The 15,007-nt window shown below is 36.2% G+C and overlaps 2 protein-coding genes and 1 pseudogene across 3 annotated transcripts; 1 reads left to right on the forward strand and 2 right to left on the reverse strand.

The window, feature by feature from the left end:
* Positions 1 to 1,545: 1,545 nt before the first annotated feature.
* On the forward strand, positions 1,546 to 5,823 carry LOC114763034 (protein ULTRAPETALA 1-like). The gene is made up of 3 exons (XM_028952631.1): positions 1,546 to 2,115; positions 3,439 to 3,763; positions 5,451 to 5,823. Exons 1-3 carry the CDS (start codon positions 1,905 to 1,907, stop codon positions 5,623 to 5,625), a joined length of 711 nt encoding a protein of 236 aa, XP_028808464.1. The 5' UTR covers positions 1,546 to 1,904; the 3' UTR covers positions 5,626 to 5,823.
* Positions 5,824 to 6,371: 548 nt separating this feature from the next.
* LOC114763016 (H/ACA ribonucleoprotein complex non-core subunit NAF1-like) lies at positions 6,372 to 9,320 on the reverse strand. Of its 2 annotated transcripts, XM_028952612.1 has the most exons (4): positions 8,993 to 9,320; positions 8,582 to 8,947; positions 7,882 to 7,959; positions 6,372 to 7,685 (listed from the first exon to the last, which is right to left on the reverse strand). In XM_028952612.1, the coding sequence occupies exons 1-4, from the start codon at positions 9,230 to 9,232 to the stop codon at positions 6,621 to 6,623; spliced, it is 1,749 nt and encodes a 582-aa protein (XP_028808445.1). In that variant the 5' UTR covers positions 9,233 to 9,320; the 3' UTR covers positions 6,372 to 6,620. The 2 variants fall into 2 exon arrangements, with proteins under 2 accessions (XP_028808445.1, XP_028808444.1); XM_028952611.1 differs by having other exon boundaries at positions 8,582 to 9,320.
* Positions 9,321 to 13,618: 4,298 nt separating this feature from the next.
* Positions 13,619 to 14,454, reverse strand: LOC114763065 (uncharacterized; annotated as a pseudogene).
* Between the last annotated feature and the right edge of the window lie 553 nt (positions 14,455 to 15,007).

The following is a 15,007-nucleotide window of genomic DNA, read 5'->3' on the forward strand; positions in this document are numbered from 1 at the left end:
TTAATGAGGGTATTTTTGGAAAAAAAATTATACTTTTTACACATTAATTGTTCTTAACTAATTTTAACTATTTTTTTGATCAACGTACTTCGGTTATTTGTCTCTTATAATAAGGAACGAAGGGAGTAATATTTATCCTGATCAAATTGTCTTTCTAATTTTTATGCCATAATAAATGTTAAATTTGTCCATCAAAGTTAAAAACACATCACCTGTTTTGCATATAATTGATATAGTATATGTACATCCAAATTATATCTGTCGGGGCCTTGTAATTTTACTGGCATTAAGCACTTCTTTTAGAATTTTTTTTAAGTATAAGGTTGCAGATTTAAATTCTCGACAAAAAATATGGTAGGCATGTGAGGTATGACAACACACACACACACTTCTTGAAACCCTATCGCCCAAAGGCACTGAGTAAGACCAAATTTGTTACTCAAAGTCAAATAATAATAGCACATGGACGTAGTTACCAACACTCCAAACTACTTCATGCTTCTTCCTTTTTTAAAATAAAATAAAAAATTTGAAAGGGGACAAACTAATAAAACGAAGGTTAAAGAAGCATTATTGAATCCGTGACCTCTCAACTAAGCTACTACTATAATACAAGGCTGTATATAACTATAATCATGTCCGACGCACCAAATATTGCAATATGATTCACCTACTGTATGTAATTGGAGGATATAAATTTCGTGCATTAACTCTAAAAAAACTCAGCCTCGTCCAATTTCAAGGTTAACATCTACCCCACACACATGTGCTTCCTTCGGCATCATAATAGTACTCCGTTTTTAATATAGGAAATAATTGTTGAGTTGGTTCTGATTTTAAATATGAGACTTGTTTCTCATATTTATTAATTTTTTCTGAATTACTTTTATGAATATTCTTTCAACTACAGTCAAGTAAGAGAAGGAAGGAAGACATTATGGAAGATGATTATGGTATTTTAAAAAAAATATGTCATATTTCTTATAACTAATTAACCCACTTAACTTTCTTAATATAATCAAATTAATTAAATAGGTCTTATATTAAAGACATGAGGAATATATTTTAAGTTTATATATGTATATCCATTTCTCTTCGTATCTAAAACGTGGCATAATGAAATATGAAATTTCAGGGGAAGAAATAAATACGAAATTAAAGTGGACACTGAAACGACTAACAAGTAGATTTCCTCCTGTAAATAAGGCCCCTGAACTTAATAAGAATAAAAAATCAATAAATTCAAAGAATAATGGGAGGGCTTTTCGTTGCCAACATCAAGAGATTAAGTGTCTGATTAAATCTTATATCAAATGATTAGAGAACATATCAAATGTATATAAACAAATTATTTGAACACTCGAAACAAATATTAAGGATAATTAATACAGAAGTCAAATACATGGAGAGCCTCGTATGTGAAACCAAATTTGCTGCAAACCAAACAGGGCCTAATGTCAGATCATGCAGATAGCTGAGCTGACTATTTAAGGCTTTGGGAGTTTAAGCCCTTCGCCACAGCACATTGGTATTGCTCCGCCAGCTCATTCACCGTCCCATCACCCACCTCTGTCACTGCCACTCTCTCTCTCTCGTGCGCTTACTTTCTTCTCTCTTCTGTCTCTCAATGTTTTTCCTGCCAGATCTCTTGGAGTAGCCCTTGGGGGCTGCTTGTAGTTTCGGGTTTTCTTTAACCTCCTTGAGAGCTTTTGTCGGGGGTTTTCCATATCGTATCAATACTCCATCATTTGGAGGATATCCTTGTACTGTTCCTGATTTTTCGCCGCATATCTTTCCTTCGACTATATATTCGACTTTCCTGCAAGATATCCTCTGGGTTTTATCTCTTTTCTTCTCCCTCTTCCTGGCCGAAACAGAGTCTTCTCTTCTCGCGAACGAGAACAATGGCAAATTGTTTAGATAGAGAAAGTGGGTTTACAATGTTCAGTGATGACGAACTGAGGGAGGTGAGTGGGGTGAAGAGGGTTGAAGACTATGTGGAGGTGACATGTGGGTGTACTAGCCATAGATACGGTGACGCTGTCGGACGGCTTAGGGTTTTCGTAAATGGATGCCTCGAAATCACTTGTGAATGCACCCCTGGTTGCCAGGAAGGTCTCTCTCTCTCTCTCTTCCGAGCTCTTTCTAAAGTTGAGGTTTTGATTTTTATGCATGTTGATTTCCTGAGTGTGCGATTTCTGTTGGTCTGAATGTTCACGTTCATGTGCGTCGCTGTTGGTTACTTAATCTGCGTTGCGTTTAGTGCTGGTAACAATAGTTATGCCAGTCGTCACTTCTTTTGCCAGTTACACAGTTCAGGTGTATGTTGATTTGTCTCAATGAAGACGTTCCTTTGGTCGAGTAATGGAGTTACGCGAATGCAGTTCTTTCTTTATATGAAGTCATTGGCAGTAAAACATGGCTAGTTGTTCGGTGCAAAGTTGTGCCTGTTGAATAGTATCGCATGTCCATCACGGCTGAGATTCGATAGTCTTATTCTAAGGTTATTATGCTCGGTTTTGTTAATACTTCTAATGAGCAAAGTGAATCTGATTAAAGGAGTTATTTGCATTGTGGTTTGGTCACTGGAAAGACATGTTCTAATAACCTGCATGCTAATTAGAGTAGTTTTCCTTGGGTTAACTTATCAGGAGGTTAGACTACGTACGAGTCTGATACAACAAACTGCATATTAACATACGATGACATAATCTATGGACTTGTTTCTGGCATCCACTTGTTTGCTTTCAGTTGTTTGATCAATTATATATCTAGAGTTTTGGTTACCCCGAGAAGAAGTCCGCCGCTGGCTATACAGTAGGCGTATTGAAGAATGCGCGCTATCATATAAACCTTGTTTGTCGCCGGCAGCGCAGTGATGTCACACACACATAGAGCACTGACGCAGAGGAAACTAAACGATTTTTTTCCCCAGCAATCCTACTTGGACTACACTGCAATAAAACCTATGTTGATATAGAAAGTAGTATTCTGGCATGTCTTTATGATTGAATTTGACCAGCGCCTGGGACATCACCGTCCAGGAAAGAGATTATATGAATGAAAGTAGATTAAAAGTCTAATGGGTTTGTTCCATGTGGAGGAGCTTTTCGGGGTGGATTCAGAGTTTATTGTGTTAATGTGTCTTTAATACTTGAATGCAGCAGACAAGCTGTTAAATCTACTTGATTAATTCAGAATGCGGAGATAAAATATAAATGATTGTTTTTAGCTTTCTGCTTGCTTTCATCCAGAAGCATCTAAGTTTTGCCCTGGCCTGATCTCTACTGTGTCTTATGTGGTCATGAAGTAAATATAAATTGTTTCTATATTTGACACTTTGCCTCTCATGCTATGTGGTTTTGATCCGGAAAATTGAATTTAAAACAATTCTCTCCCCACCATGACCTCACTTCCATTATGGTGTTTTATGGCTAGACAAGTTGAGTCCTGCTGCATTTGAGAAACACTCTGGAAGAGAGTCAGCCAGGAAATGGAAGAATAATATCTGGGTGATCATTAATGGCGAGAAGGTTTCCCTGTACAAAACGGTGCTTCTCAAATACTACAATCAAGTATCAAAAACTGTTAATGGTTCCAATAGATTGAATAATGGACGGTCATGTCACCGTGATGAATTTATCAGCTGTACTAGGTGCAAAAAAAAGCGCAGGTTCCGCCTGAGGACTAAAGAGGAATGCCGCATTCACCATGATGCTTTGGCAGATGCAAATTGGAAATGTGCTGATCTTCCATATGACAAGTATGCTTACTCAGTTAGTCTCTTGCACTGAATTGAATATTTGTGCTAATAAACCTAAAACATTGGTGCTGCATACCAAAGTTTTTCTACATAAGAATTAACGGTCAAGTTAATAAACCATGCTTGCAATGATGGTGTTTAAATTATTGATATTTTGTGTTTAATGCAGGTTATTTAAGGCTTACCCCGTATTAAATAATATGGAAGTGAATGTTCCTAGGCTAATAGAGCTGTAATAATTATTTCTGTGATGTATAATCTGGAACGGAGTGGGTAACAACATTAAGCAGAGATATTGCTGTCCATTCTAAATAAAATAACTTTTTGTAATTAAAAAAATTCTTGAGTCTTGGGGTTGACCACCTCCTGCGATTATACGTTTGGACACAACATCTAGGTTCTCACAAAAATTATTTTGTCAAATCAGCTTGTATCAAGTAGTGATTCCAAACTGTGCTTCCACCTTCCTCTATTCTGCCGCAGCTTGATGAAGAACTTTATGAATAACATGTTGACAAGTCTTGTATAGTTTGCCTTTTAAGTTTGCAACTCTATGTTGTTACCTGAAGAATTTGAGCTGCTTGTAGAACCAGTCCTTCTGGTTGTTGGTTGCGTCAGTCATTGTATTCAATTCCTGCCAAGCAAAATGAAAATATGGTTGATGAAAACTGAAAATGGTGGAAAAATTATTTCCTTGTACTAGCATGTCAATGTTGCCCATGATCCAAATGACAAGAACAGCTCAGCCTCCATTGATATTAACCATTATTGCTTCTGTTCAGTTTATTATTCCTACTTGAGTTATATACATCTCCAGCTCATATTCTGCCTCGAGGGCTGATTTTTAAGATAATGGTTAATAATAACCAGAATTTCTCGATATGCGTTGCGTGGAGGGTGGTTGAAAGCCAAGAGAATATTGTATGCAGGTGTAAAATGTGTAGCATGAGGAAAAATAATGATTGCTTCTGGCCGTCTGGGACTTGTGTGCTCTCTGGCTCTGAAGGAAATCATCATTTTGCACAGTCATTTCATATGTTTGTTCTGCCCAGTGCTACATTTCCATTTCCTTCAGCCTGCTCTGGCCCCAAACACCTTGCTATTTGATTTGATTATAAAAGATACTCTGATTTGATAGATAAGGTGCTACCATCCCCAGTAGAATTTTTTTTGGGAAAAAAAATCGAAGCTCTTTCTGAATTTAGGGTCTCTTCTAAATAATCACTGGAACTTTCTTTGCTGGGAGTGGTATGCATTTGCCTTCTGGACTAAATTTTTTATGAAAAGAGAAGAAAATTTGCCCAAAACAATGTGTTATCACTTTGATTATCTAGCTCATGTGAAGGAATCTTTATTTCATTCTAGTTATAAGAAAAGCATTTGAAGTTATTCGTTTCTTATTAAAAAGACATGATTTCGTTACTTCAATGTAATTGTACCGTGTAGCTTTTGTCCTTTTTTTTTTTTTTTGGGGGGGGGGGGGTCAACATCCTGTTTCGCTCAAGATCATTTTCTCTAATATATTTTTCAACGTTATCTTCTAGACAAGTTCTTGAAGTTACATGTAACATGATAATCTCGCAGTTGTACGTTGCCCCAAAAAAAGAATTCTCTAAAGTTTTACTTTGCTATCATGTGAAAACATATATATGGAGCAATAATTTGTAACGGTGAGCTGTATTGACAGAATAACATGCGATGATGAGGAAGAACGAGCAAGTCGCAGAGTTTACAGAGGATGTGCTCGTACTCCGACATGCAAAGGTTGCACTTCTTGTGTGTGCTTTGGATGTGATATCTGCCGTTTTTCAGATTGTAGCTGCCAGACCTGTACTGACTTTACCAGGAATGCCAAAGCTTGAGTCCTGTTTTCGCTTAATTCTGATATTCATATTCACACCCCTTCTCTTCATATGAGTCATTTCTTCCGTCATAGGAATAATTTTGTTATAACTCCTAATTGGATTGATGTTCCAGCCACGGTGCCCCGTTGATTGTTCCCATTGGCTGGATTATAAATTTCTATCAGTATTCTTGTTCTGTCTGAAGGAATCTGCTCCTATCTTCACTTTAAGGGCCCTTTTGTCCTAGTCATTTTTTCAAGGAAAGTGTTTCTCTTTTAAATCACTTTTTAAAAAAATTTTACATTGTTTGTTTGTTTTTAAAAAAAGTCAATTACCAAAACAGGTCTTAGATTATTTTGAGAAGTTAATTTGAGTAGCCAAATTTTTGTTTTTAAAATATAGAAAAACAAATATTTGAAATGTCATAAAATCTAGAGTTGACTAAATAATAAATTATTTTTTTTATGAAGCTAGGTGAACAAAAATTAGTTTTTATCTAATAAGTCTTTTTTTTTTTCATGAAACCTATACCGCATGAAAATAGCCTACTAAATGTTTTATGAGAAAAACATTAAAGAGATGAACTAAGTACTGGTAAAGAGAGATGAACTAAGTAGCCTGATATGTCACATGTACAAAATATACAAAGTCCACAAATTTATGCTGATAAACAGAATTTTACGAGTAATATTTAACATGAAATCTAGACCGTATGAAAATAACCTAAGTGTATTGTGAGAAGCAAAAAGTTCAAGTTCTAATAGTTTTACTGTGATCTAATATCTATTAGTATTCATCATCATTATTTTTTCTGTCACTGCAAGTAATTCGCTTTCATCGCGTTTTACATTTATATTTATGTAGTTGATAATAATCATAGGCACCAAATATAGCTCAAGTAGATTCATTTCAACCCAAGATTCAACATTACACGCTCAAAAAAAAAAAAAAAAGGGAACATCCAGTATGGCCCGGGTAAAGATTTGCATGGGCAGGGGAGCACACAGAACTTTCTACTTTGTTGGCCGCCAGCCTTTCCTTCCCCTTTGGTGAAAGGTTTTCCTTCCACGATTAGCAGAGCCACCGGACCTAAATTGATTGGGAGCATGGACATTGTCAGAACCTGACTGAAAATTATGATTTTTTTCTGGTTGCATGCCGTACTGTAAAAAGCCTTGCTCTCCACCACCCCTAACACATGTCTGAACTTGAGGGAAACTCATCCCAAATGTCATTTGATTTTGACCAAGAAGCCCCTGTGGATGCATAGGTTGCGCAAATATATTAGGCTGTACTAGGGGCAAGCTGGTTCCTGGAAGTGGAAGCGATCCTAGATTGGGGCCTAACTGCTGTTGAAATGGAATTCCTGTCACTGGCAACTGATAAGGATTTTGTGCATTTCCTGGGAACAAAGATAGGTCATTAGGAGGAAATCCATTGGGAAGCAGAGCTGTTTGTGGCTGCATAAGTGATATCCCATTTGTCCAAACTCCATTTGAAGCTAAATTAGGGCCGGGATTTGCAGGTCGAAAGGGTGGAACAATCGAAGCTGCCTCGAAAGGACCTGGTCTGATGCCTGAAAATGGAGGAAACTTTTGATGATTATGCGTTGAAGCAGATGGGACAGGGTTGGGAGGTGCTGCCGGGCCATTTTTCCTCGAAGCCTTCTTTTTGTTGTTTTTATGCTTTCCATGATTCTTATCACTAATGCCTCGCTTCATCACTTTTTGCATTTTCCTGTATTCTGCCTCTTTCTCGTCATCAGAAAACTCTGCTTCATCGGACACCTCTTCATCATTCAAACCAGAAGCATCATAGCCTTTCTTGTAAACATCCTTGTTATTAAGCACATGATTGGCAAATTCTGGAACAAAAGAGATCAAAGTACCCACATGGACACCCTTGGGGATTTCATTTTCAGAATTGTATCTCACAATATAGTAAGGGTTTTTGACAGGTCCAAAGATTTCATCAACCAACCCTAGTGGTGTTCGGGTTTCAGTTATCCAGAGAATGGACCCCTCATTAAGAGGATCATGCTTCTCAATCCCTTCCACAATGACTTGGGGGCTGATTATCTGTAAAATGAGTTACTTGATTCAGTTTATCAACCATATTATTTGACAAGCTATCCTTTATACTACAGATATTTTGTTTACTGTATTTAAACCCAGGCCACCATGCAGCCAAAAATAAAACATTTGCCACTAATAAAGGTCATAGTGAATGCCTATTATCCTTCCCTAATCAAAGATGTGGTTTTCATTATCTTACCGACATAACTACTCCTACTGGCAGCATTTGATGGTGCGGTTCTATGGTCACATTTACAGGAGGAACTGAAGGAAGATCCTGCAAAGCACAGTCAGTTCAAAAGTCAAGCTCAAAATAAAATTATATAATACTACAGAGCAAGGCTTACTGTGTACACAGATTAGTTCAAAAAAGCATGCTTCATAATATGTTTGCGAGCACCATGCCTGACATATCAAAATATTTTAAGAATACAATAAAATTCAGATCTAAAATGTAAAAGGCTCTTAACACTTTGAAACCTAGATTACACCTATAACATGACTTGCTTAGCTTGCCAGTAATGATACAGACTAGTATTATAGAACAAACTAACTTGCAGGTAAGCATCACGGGAGTAAAATCTCGTCACTCAAAGCCATTATTTGCATGTCTATACAGTATGAGACTCAATTACCGCGACCAGTAAAGATCATATTATCTAATGAATATCCGCCAAAAACATCTCATATGAGATGAGGAATCCTAGCGAAGTCCCCAACGATATCCAAACTAACCCCACTACAAAAAAATTTCATCGGCAAACTCAAAGCAGTCCTCACCAACTAGGTTCAGAAGGCAATACTTTCACTTGCGTCGCCAATCAAATTTACTGGCACCATCGGGTTCCAGACCAAAATACTATCAAATATTCAGTCTCTGAGTTGAAGTATAAAATTACCTTGACCTCGTTCTTTGACCTGATGGGTCCTTCCGTAGCAGGCCCATCCTCATCATCTTCATCATTAATGCCACTCCAAGAAACCTCCCCAGCATTTTCATCATCATTGACGGCCGTGTCAGTACCCAGCTCTTGCCCATCAGAGTCATTTATCTCACCTTCTTCAACTTCCACTTCAATCTTTTTTGTAATTTTTTCTTCTTCCTGATGTTCCTCTTCTTCACTATCTTCACTATCGTCATCATCACTAGAACCACCACTAGTAGAACTATCGTCGCTATCACTGCTACTACTAGAAGATGCAGATGTTGATGAAGATGGATCATCACTCTCGGACTCTGAACTCTCGCTCTCATCCTCATCCATCTCAGTCTCACTCGACTCTGAACTCTCGCTCTCATCCTCATCCATCTTAGTCTCAGTCTTCCCGTCATTCTTTCCAATTATAACAGAGCTTCCGAGACCACTAACCAAACTAGTACTTCCCACCCCTTCCTTAACAATACTGTTACCACCCAAAACCCCCATTTCTTGACGCACTTCATCATCCGCCTCCACGACAGTAGTAGCTTCTACAGCAATTGTTTCAGCACCGTTTCTCATATCCTGCTCAGAACTCTGAAGCCCGCCAGCTAGACTAATACTTCCCATCCCGTCCTCAATGTTACAACCGGAAATCCCCAAACTTTCACACGCTTCTCCGTCCACTTTCAAGACAAGAGTAGATTCTATAGCAGTAGGCTCACCACCATTTCTCATTTCTTGCACCACCGTACCACTCGGAATCCCCAAATTTTCACACTTGGCTCTCTCCTCCACTTTCTTCACGCTATTAGACACAACAGGATTTCTATCCAACTCCTCGAAGGAACAATCCTCGAGCACCAGAGGGAATGTGTCTGCGACCCCAATACCATTGTTCTCTTGATCAGCCATCGAATCTATTTGGGGCAGATATAAAATCTATGACTCGGTGGGCAAAAGTAAAATCGTTTGATCCAGCACCAAGAATAAGGTATTTTGATCTTGGAACGTTGTTGAAGACGTTCAAGAGAAGCTTCAGGGGGCATAGCGGAGGTTTTGTGCGCGGTTCGCTCCTTAAAACCTAGGGGACCGGCTACAAACAAAGTGTATTAGTTAAAAAAAAAAAAAAAAAAAAGAAGAGAGAGAGAATGCATTATAAAAAGGGAAAATTACACTCAGGTCCCACAGAATACAATTAATATCAAAAAGGTCCCTCGAAATCGCGAAATGATTCTGAAGTCCCCAGGGACCTGTGTGTAATTAATTCTAATTGTGAAATTACATAGTTACCCCTGTTAATTTGAATCTATTTACAACCTCAACAGTGGCTGTTAACAACCCGAGAAGAGGTGGTTAACAACATCAACAACGTCCCTGGTATTCCACAGAGTGAGTTGTCATGAGCACTGCCGAGGTTGTCAATCACGTCTTCTCGGTTGTTAACAGCACTGTTGAGATTGTAAATAAAATTAGAACCTATTTACAACATCAACAGTGGCTGTTAACAACCCGAGAAGAGGTGGTTAACAACCTCAACAACGCCCCTGGCATTCCACAGAGTGAGTTGTCATGAGCACTGCCGAGGTTGTCAATCACGTCTTCTCGGGTTGTTAACAGCCACTGTTGAGATTGTAAACGAATTATTGCAATAAAATTAACAGGGGTAAGTAGGTAATTTCATAATTAGAATTAATTACACACAGGTCCCTGGGGACTTCAGAATCATTTTGCGATTTCGTGGGACCTTTTTTATATTAATTGTGCTCTGTGGGACCTGAGTGTAATTTTCCCTTATAAAAATGTAATTATTAATAGATTATATTTAAATTCATATTTCATTTCCCAAACTTAAATTTAATTCTAAATTTTTCAATTATTAATATTGATTCTATGTTGAAGATGTTTAAAAAAATAAATAATTAACTATGTTTTTTCCGAATCGACTTCATTAAATTAAAATTTAATAAAAAATTATTCAATGGATATTATTAACGGATAAAATTAAAGCCTACTAATACTCTCTCCATTTTTATGAGCCTTTTTTTTTTTGGTTGAATTTATCATGTTCTTGCTTATAAATTATTTTGTGGGATCTGTGAAAAAATTAATACCTTATTTGATAATATTCTTGGAATGGATATAGCTGAGTATCACAGGGGAGCGGAGAATTGAGAAAGATGACCAATATCTTTCGGAAAATATCTTTAATGGTGAATGATGAAAACTAAAAAAAAATTACTTCTTCTATCCTTAATAAAAACTTAATAACTAATCTGAATAAATTAAAGATATTAATTAAATTAGTTAATATAATATTTTTTTCTAAAACATTATAAGCGTATTTCTGAATTCTCTCTCCTCCTTCTACTTAGTTATTAATATGATTAATTTAAAAAAAATTAGTAAAGATATAAAATAGATCCTGTACATAAGACCAATATAAACTTTTCCAATGAGTACCTTTCTATCTTGTTATTTGTGTTTTTTTTTTACTAAAATATATGTATTTTTCTATTAAAAATAAATTCTATTCGAAACTCTTTCTATTAGACTCAATTCGGTCGGTTTATTGTGTTTCTTGATTTATTAAAGAGTTGATCCTGGGCAAGAGTCTTTACCATTTAAACACGAAATCTTAAGTCCAAGTCCATTCTAGACACAAATAGGAGAACATCAGTGTCCTTTTTAACCTAACCAGCCCAGCCCATTCGATAACTTGCCTCTCTTTGACTAGAAATCTAGAATCAGATACAGAGCGGAAAGAACCAAGATGGCCGAGTGATCCAATAAACTAGATCGGTCCTGTAACTGGTTCTTCTGTTTCAGTGACTTATTATTCGATACTGCAAACTTAAGAGTAATCCTCTGCCGCTCTGCCTTTAAAAAAAAAAAGTTTACAATAAGGTCTCAATAAACAAAAAATTACAAAATAAGTCTTAAAAATTTTTATTTTCTATTTTAAAACTTGTGATTACAAATTGTTTAGGTTGTTATTACCTTATTGAGATTTTTTAATAATTATTTTTTTCTTAAAACCTCATTGTAATTTTCTAAAAAAAATTGAGAAGATGAAAAATAGAACGCATGTAATGAAATTATATACAGATAAGGTCCTCGAATTTTAAGAATTATCATCAAGGATTGTGATCATTTTCTGAACAAATATATGCAATGACAAAAATGACCAAAACTCTTATAAACACATGTTACGTAAATCAAAACAAAATTTATTTCACATGGCCTTTCATCGTCAACCTTCCTCTCTCTCTCTCACTCTCTCTGTCTCTTCGTGCATATGTTAGGCTCCAACCTCTGGCAAAGAGCTTTTCATTATGGAAAAATTGCTTGAATTCTAATTCAGGACAGCCGAAATCAAATTCCAAATCTCGTTCATTGCAAGCACATTATGTATCAGTAAGAGACTTGATGTTGAGATAGCAGCTAGAGCCAATAATATTGATGTCGGTGGCCTTTTCATGGGCTCTGTACAGTGCTCTCAAATGGTCAATTCTGCGGTTTTAATGGAGAATGGCGTTGATCTTATTTTTCTGGGGGAAGAGGTATCAGCGTAACGTTAATAAATGCTGGAACCTGTAATATAAGGTCAATATCATGGGCATTCACTCAACTGTGAACGTGATTGAAAGCCACACGCAGCTACTCTCATGTCTCCTTAATTAATTAATCAGCGGCGAATAACTTTAATAATCGCTTGCAATAGCATTTTGTACGGACGAAAACGAAACCTATAAACAGTAAAAAATATATTTTTTTAAACCAAAATACTACCCTAAAAATCGTTACATAAAAAACGATTTCAATTTTACAGAGAACTTGTTCTTATTAAAAAGATTTGTTTATTCTAGCCTCTCCCCCCATCTTATCACTTTATTATTCTGCCAATTATATTTTTTAATAAAAAAAGTGAAATTCATTATGAGAATGATTTCACTTTTTCTCTCACTGTTCCATTTGACATCTATAGTAAATGGCATGAGGATTGAAAATTGTTAGCAAATTAGTTATCTAACTCTCATGTCAAGAATAAGAGGTGAAACTTGCTTTCTTGTGCCCTTGTGGTTTCCGGCTATGCTTCTAAATCTTAGGGCACAAGTTTGAGCGTTGGCATCCAAAAAAAAAAAAAAGAACAAGAAGTGAAACATTTTTTTAATCATTTTTGCAAGATCAAATTGAATTACTATTAGAAAATTTCAAGCAATGTATAGTTAACAAAGAATATTTTTATACAAAAAAACGATTTTAATATTAATTTATTATCATCTCTGATTTTTAATATAAGATCTAGTTAATTATAATTTGAGAAAAGTAAGTTTAAAAAATTACTTAATTATAGCATATGCTACATGATCTATCTAAAATACTTATGTGTATCATTAAATTATATATCAATTTATAACCCAAGCAAATTAGTTTACAAAAAAATGATAAATATAATACTTTAAAATAATTTACTTATTTTATTTAATTTTTTAAAATTGACCAATTGGGTTTTATATTAAACACAAAAAGTAGTATTTGACAATACATAAGCAGCACTGCATATACAAATGAATTTATCCTAATTCCATGCGGTGGAGTATTTACCAAAATGCCCAAGGCTTATAATAGGATCAGGATCATATATTTACTTCGTATACCATAAAAGTACTTTTAAAATCATGGTTTGATCTCCATCCAAACAGCTCTTAATAGGATCAGGACCAAATTTATTTTTGATTCTCATATAGTTCATTGTACATGTCAGATTGAGAAAGCAAGAGAAAAGGTGAAATCATTCTTGACAAAAATAATTTCAAATTTTTATTAAAAAAGTAGTGATAAGATGGGCAAGAGAAATTAAAATGAAAACAAAATCCTCCTTGGCTTCTTGCCAAGAACTAGTTGTTCTGTAAAATTAAAATCGTAACTAACTTGATTCAAAATTCATCTAACAATAGAAATCATAACTGAATGGAAAGGAAGTAGAAAAAACCCTTGTCTGAGAGGGAGGAGTAAGCTCTCTGAATGAAGATCCGTATTTTTGCATTAACAAACTAAACTTAACAATAAACAGATTGATCGGTTTTGTTTAGTCAAGTCGTTATTTTGATCAAGATTTTTTTCAAATAAACTAAATTATTTTCTATTGTAGGAGACTAATCAGTATATGTTGACTACATTCAAATATTCATATACTTACCTAGAAAGCAAACTAATACATTACATGTCCTCTACAAGAAGAATACCCCGGCTTATAGGGAAACATGACCAAGGCAAGCTGTGATCTCTCTTCAAGTGTTTCTGCTTCTGGTTTCAAGCCACAGACAGATTCTTGAGCGAGGAGGACAAACACAGCAACTCATCAGGTTCCCCAAAAAGAAAAAAGTTAAAGAAACAGACTGATCAGACAGAGATCGAGAATATATAGGAGAAACCTGAGGAAAAGAAATTAAGTTAAAGTGCGCACGTGGTTGGAAAATGGGAATCATATGGTATCTCTCTAACGGTAAGAACGAAGAACGGCTCCACAAAAGTGCAGACAACGGCTCTCCAGGATTTCCAATAAAATGGGACATAACAGAATCTGGTCGCCGACCTTATGTCCTCCACCTTGGCTCCTCCGCCACACCGCGAGCACGTCCCCGCCGCCGGCTTACTGTGAAGCACCTGTCGTGTTTGGTCCACCAGAAAACAGTAAAATACCATGATAATCTTCTCCTTCCCTTGCTGCTCTTTTCTGCTTTTTCCCGTCTCAGTACAGTGAAATTCGTTAATTTAAGGCAATATGGGAATGAGCATTCACAAGGGAGACTAAAGCCGGAGCATCTTACTGATGTGTTCTGCAATCATGAGCGTTGGATTTGTTGATAACCAATCTGGTGGCTCATAGCTGCTCGACGTTTAGTGAAGTCAAGCTGAGGCTGGCCTATATACAATCTGGTTCCGTGGAATGGTGTACGTGAGATCTAGTGGTACACGTGGATGTGATAGGAGGGACGAGGCTGTGAACCTTGGTAGTAACTAAGAAGAAGATGCTTGTTATATGTCTATGTCACTGTAATTTGGAGTGGGGCACGGGGCATATAGGTGGTAGTTGGTAGGTCCTCGTTGTGTTTTAGAGCATTGCATGATCAAACCGATGGATCCATCTGTATTTCCCAGACGAAGATCAATTCAATTGCGAGTGGTCCATATACTATTCAATAACATGTACATCACTAACGAAGGATGATGTGATTTATAAGTTTAATAAGTTCTTTTTCTTATTAAGATAATCTTTTAAATTGATACTCACGGATGGCTTTAACAAGTAGGAGGACGAATGAAGTGCTCCTTTCAAAAGCGTAGTGTTATAATTCCCCACTTTTGGTAATTTCCTTAATGGCTTAATTTTTTAGAATT

Source organism: Neltuma alba, unplaced genomic scaffold, assembly GCF_004799145.2.
Source record: "Neltuma alba isolate B1F8T4 unplaced genomic scaffold, ASM479914v2 tig00011251_pilon, whole genome shotgun sequence".
NCBI lineage: Eukaryota > Viridiplantae > Streptophyta > Magnoliopsida > Fabales > Fabaceae > Neltuma > Neltuma alba.

Coding starts and splice junctions, on each gene's coding strand:
- LOC114763034 (XM_028952631.1), top strand. CDS start 1,905: ATGGCAAATTGTTTAGATAGAGAAAGTGGGTTTACAATGTTCAGTGAT. Junction 2,116..3,438: donor CACCCCTGGTTGCCAGGAAG/GTCTCTCTCTCT, acceptor TTTTATGGCTAG/ACAAGTTGAGTCCTGCTGCA. Junction 3,764..5,450: donor GCTGATCTTCCATATGACAA/GTATGCTTACTC, acceptor CTGTATTGACAG/AATAACATGCGATGATGAGG.
- LOC114763016 (XM_028952611.1), bottom strand. CDS start 9,232: ATGGGAAGTATTAGTCTAGCTGGCGGGCTTCAGAGTTCTGAGCAGGAT. Junction 7,960..8,581: donor GGTCAAAGAACGAGGTCAAG/GTAATTTTATAC, acceptor TGTGCTTTGCAG/GATCTTCCTTCAGTTCCTCC. Junction 7,686..7,881: donor CAGTAGGAGTAGTTATGTCG/GTAAGATAATGA, acceptor CTCATTTTACAG/ATAATCAGCCCCCAAGTCAT.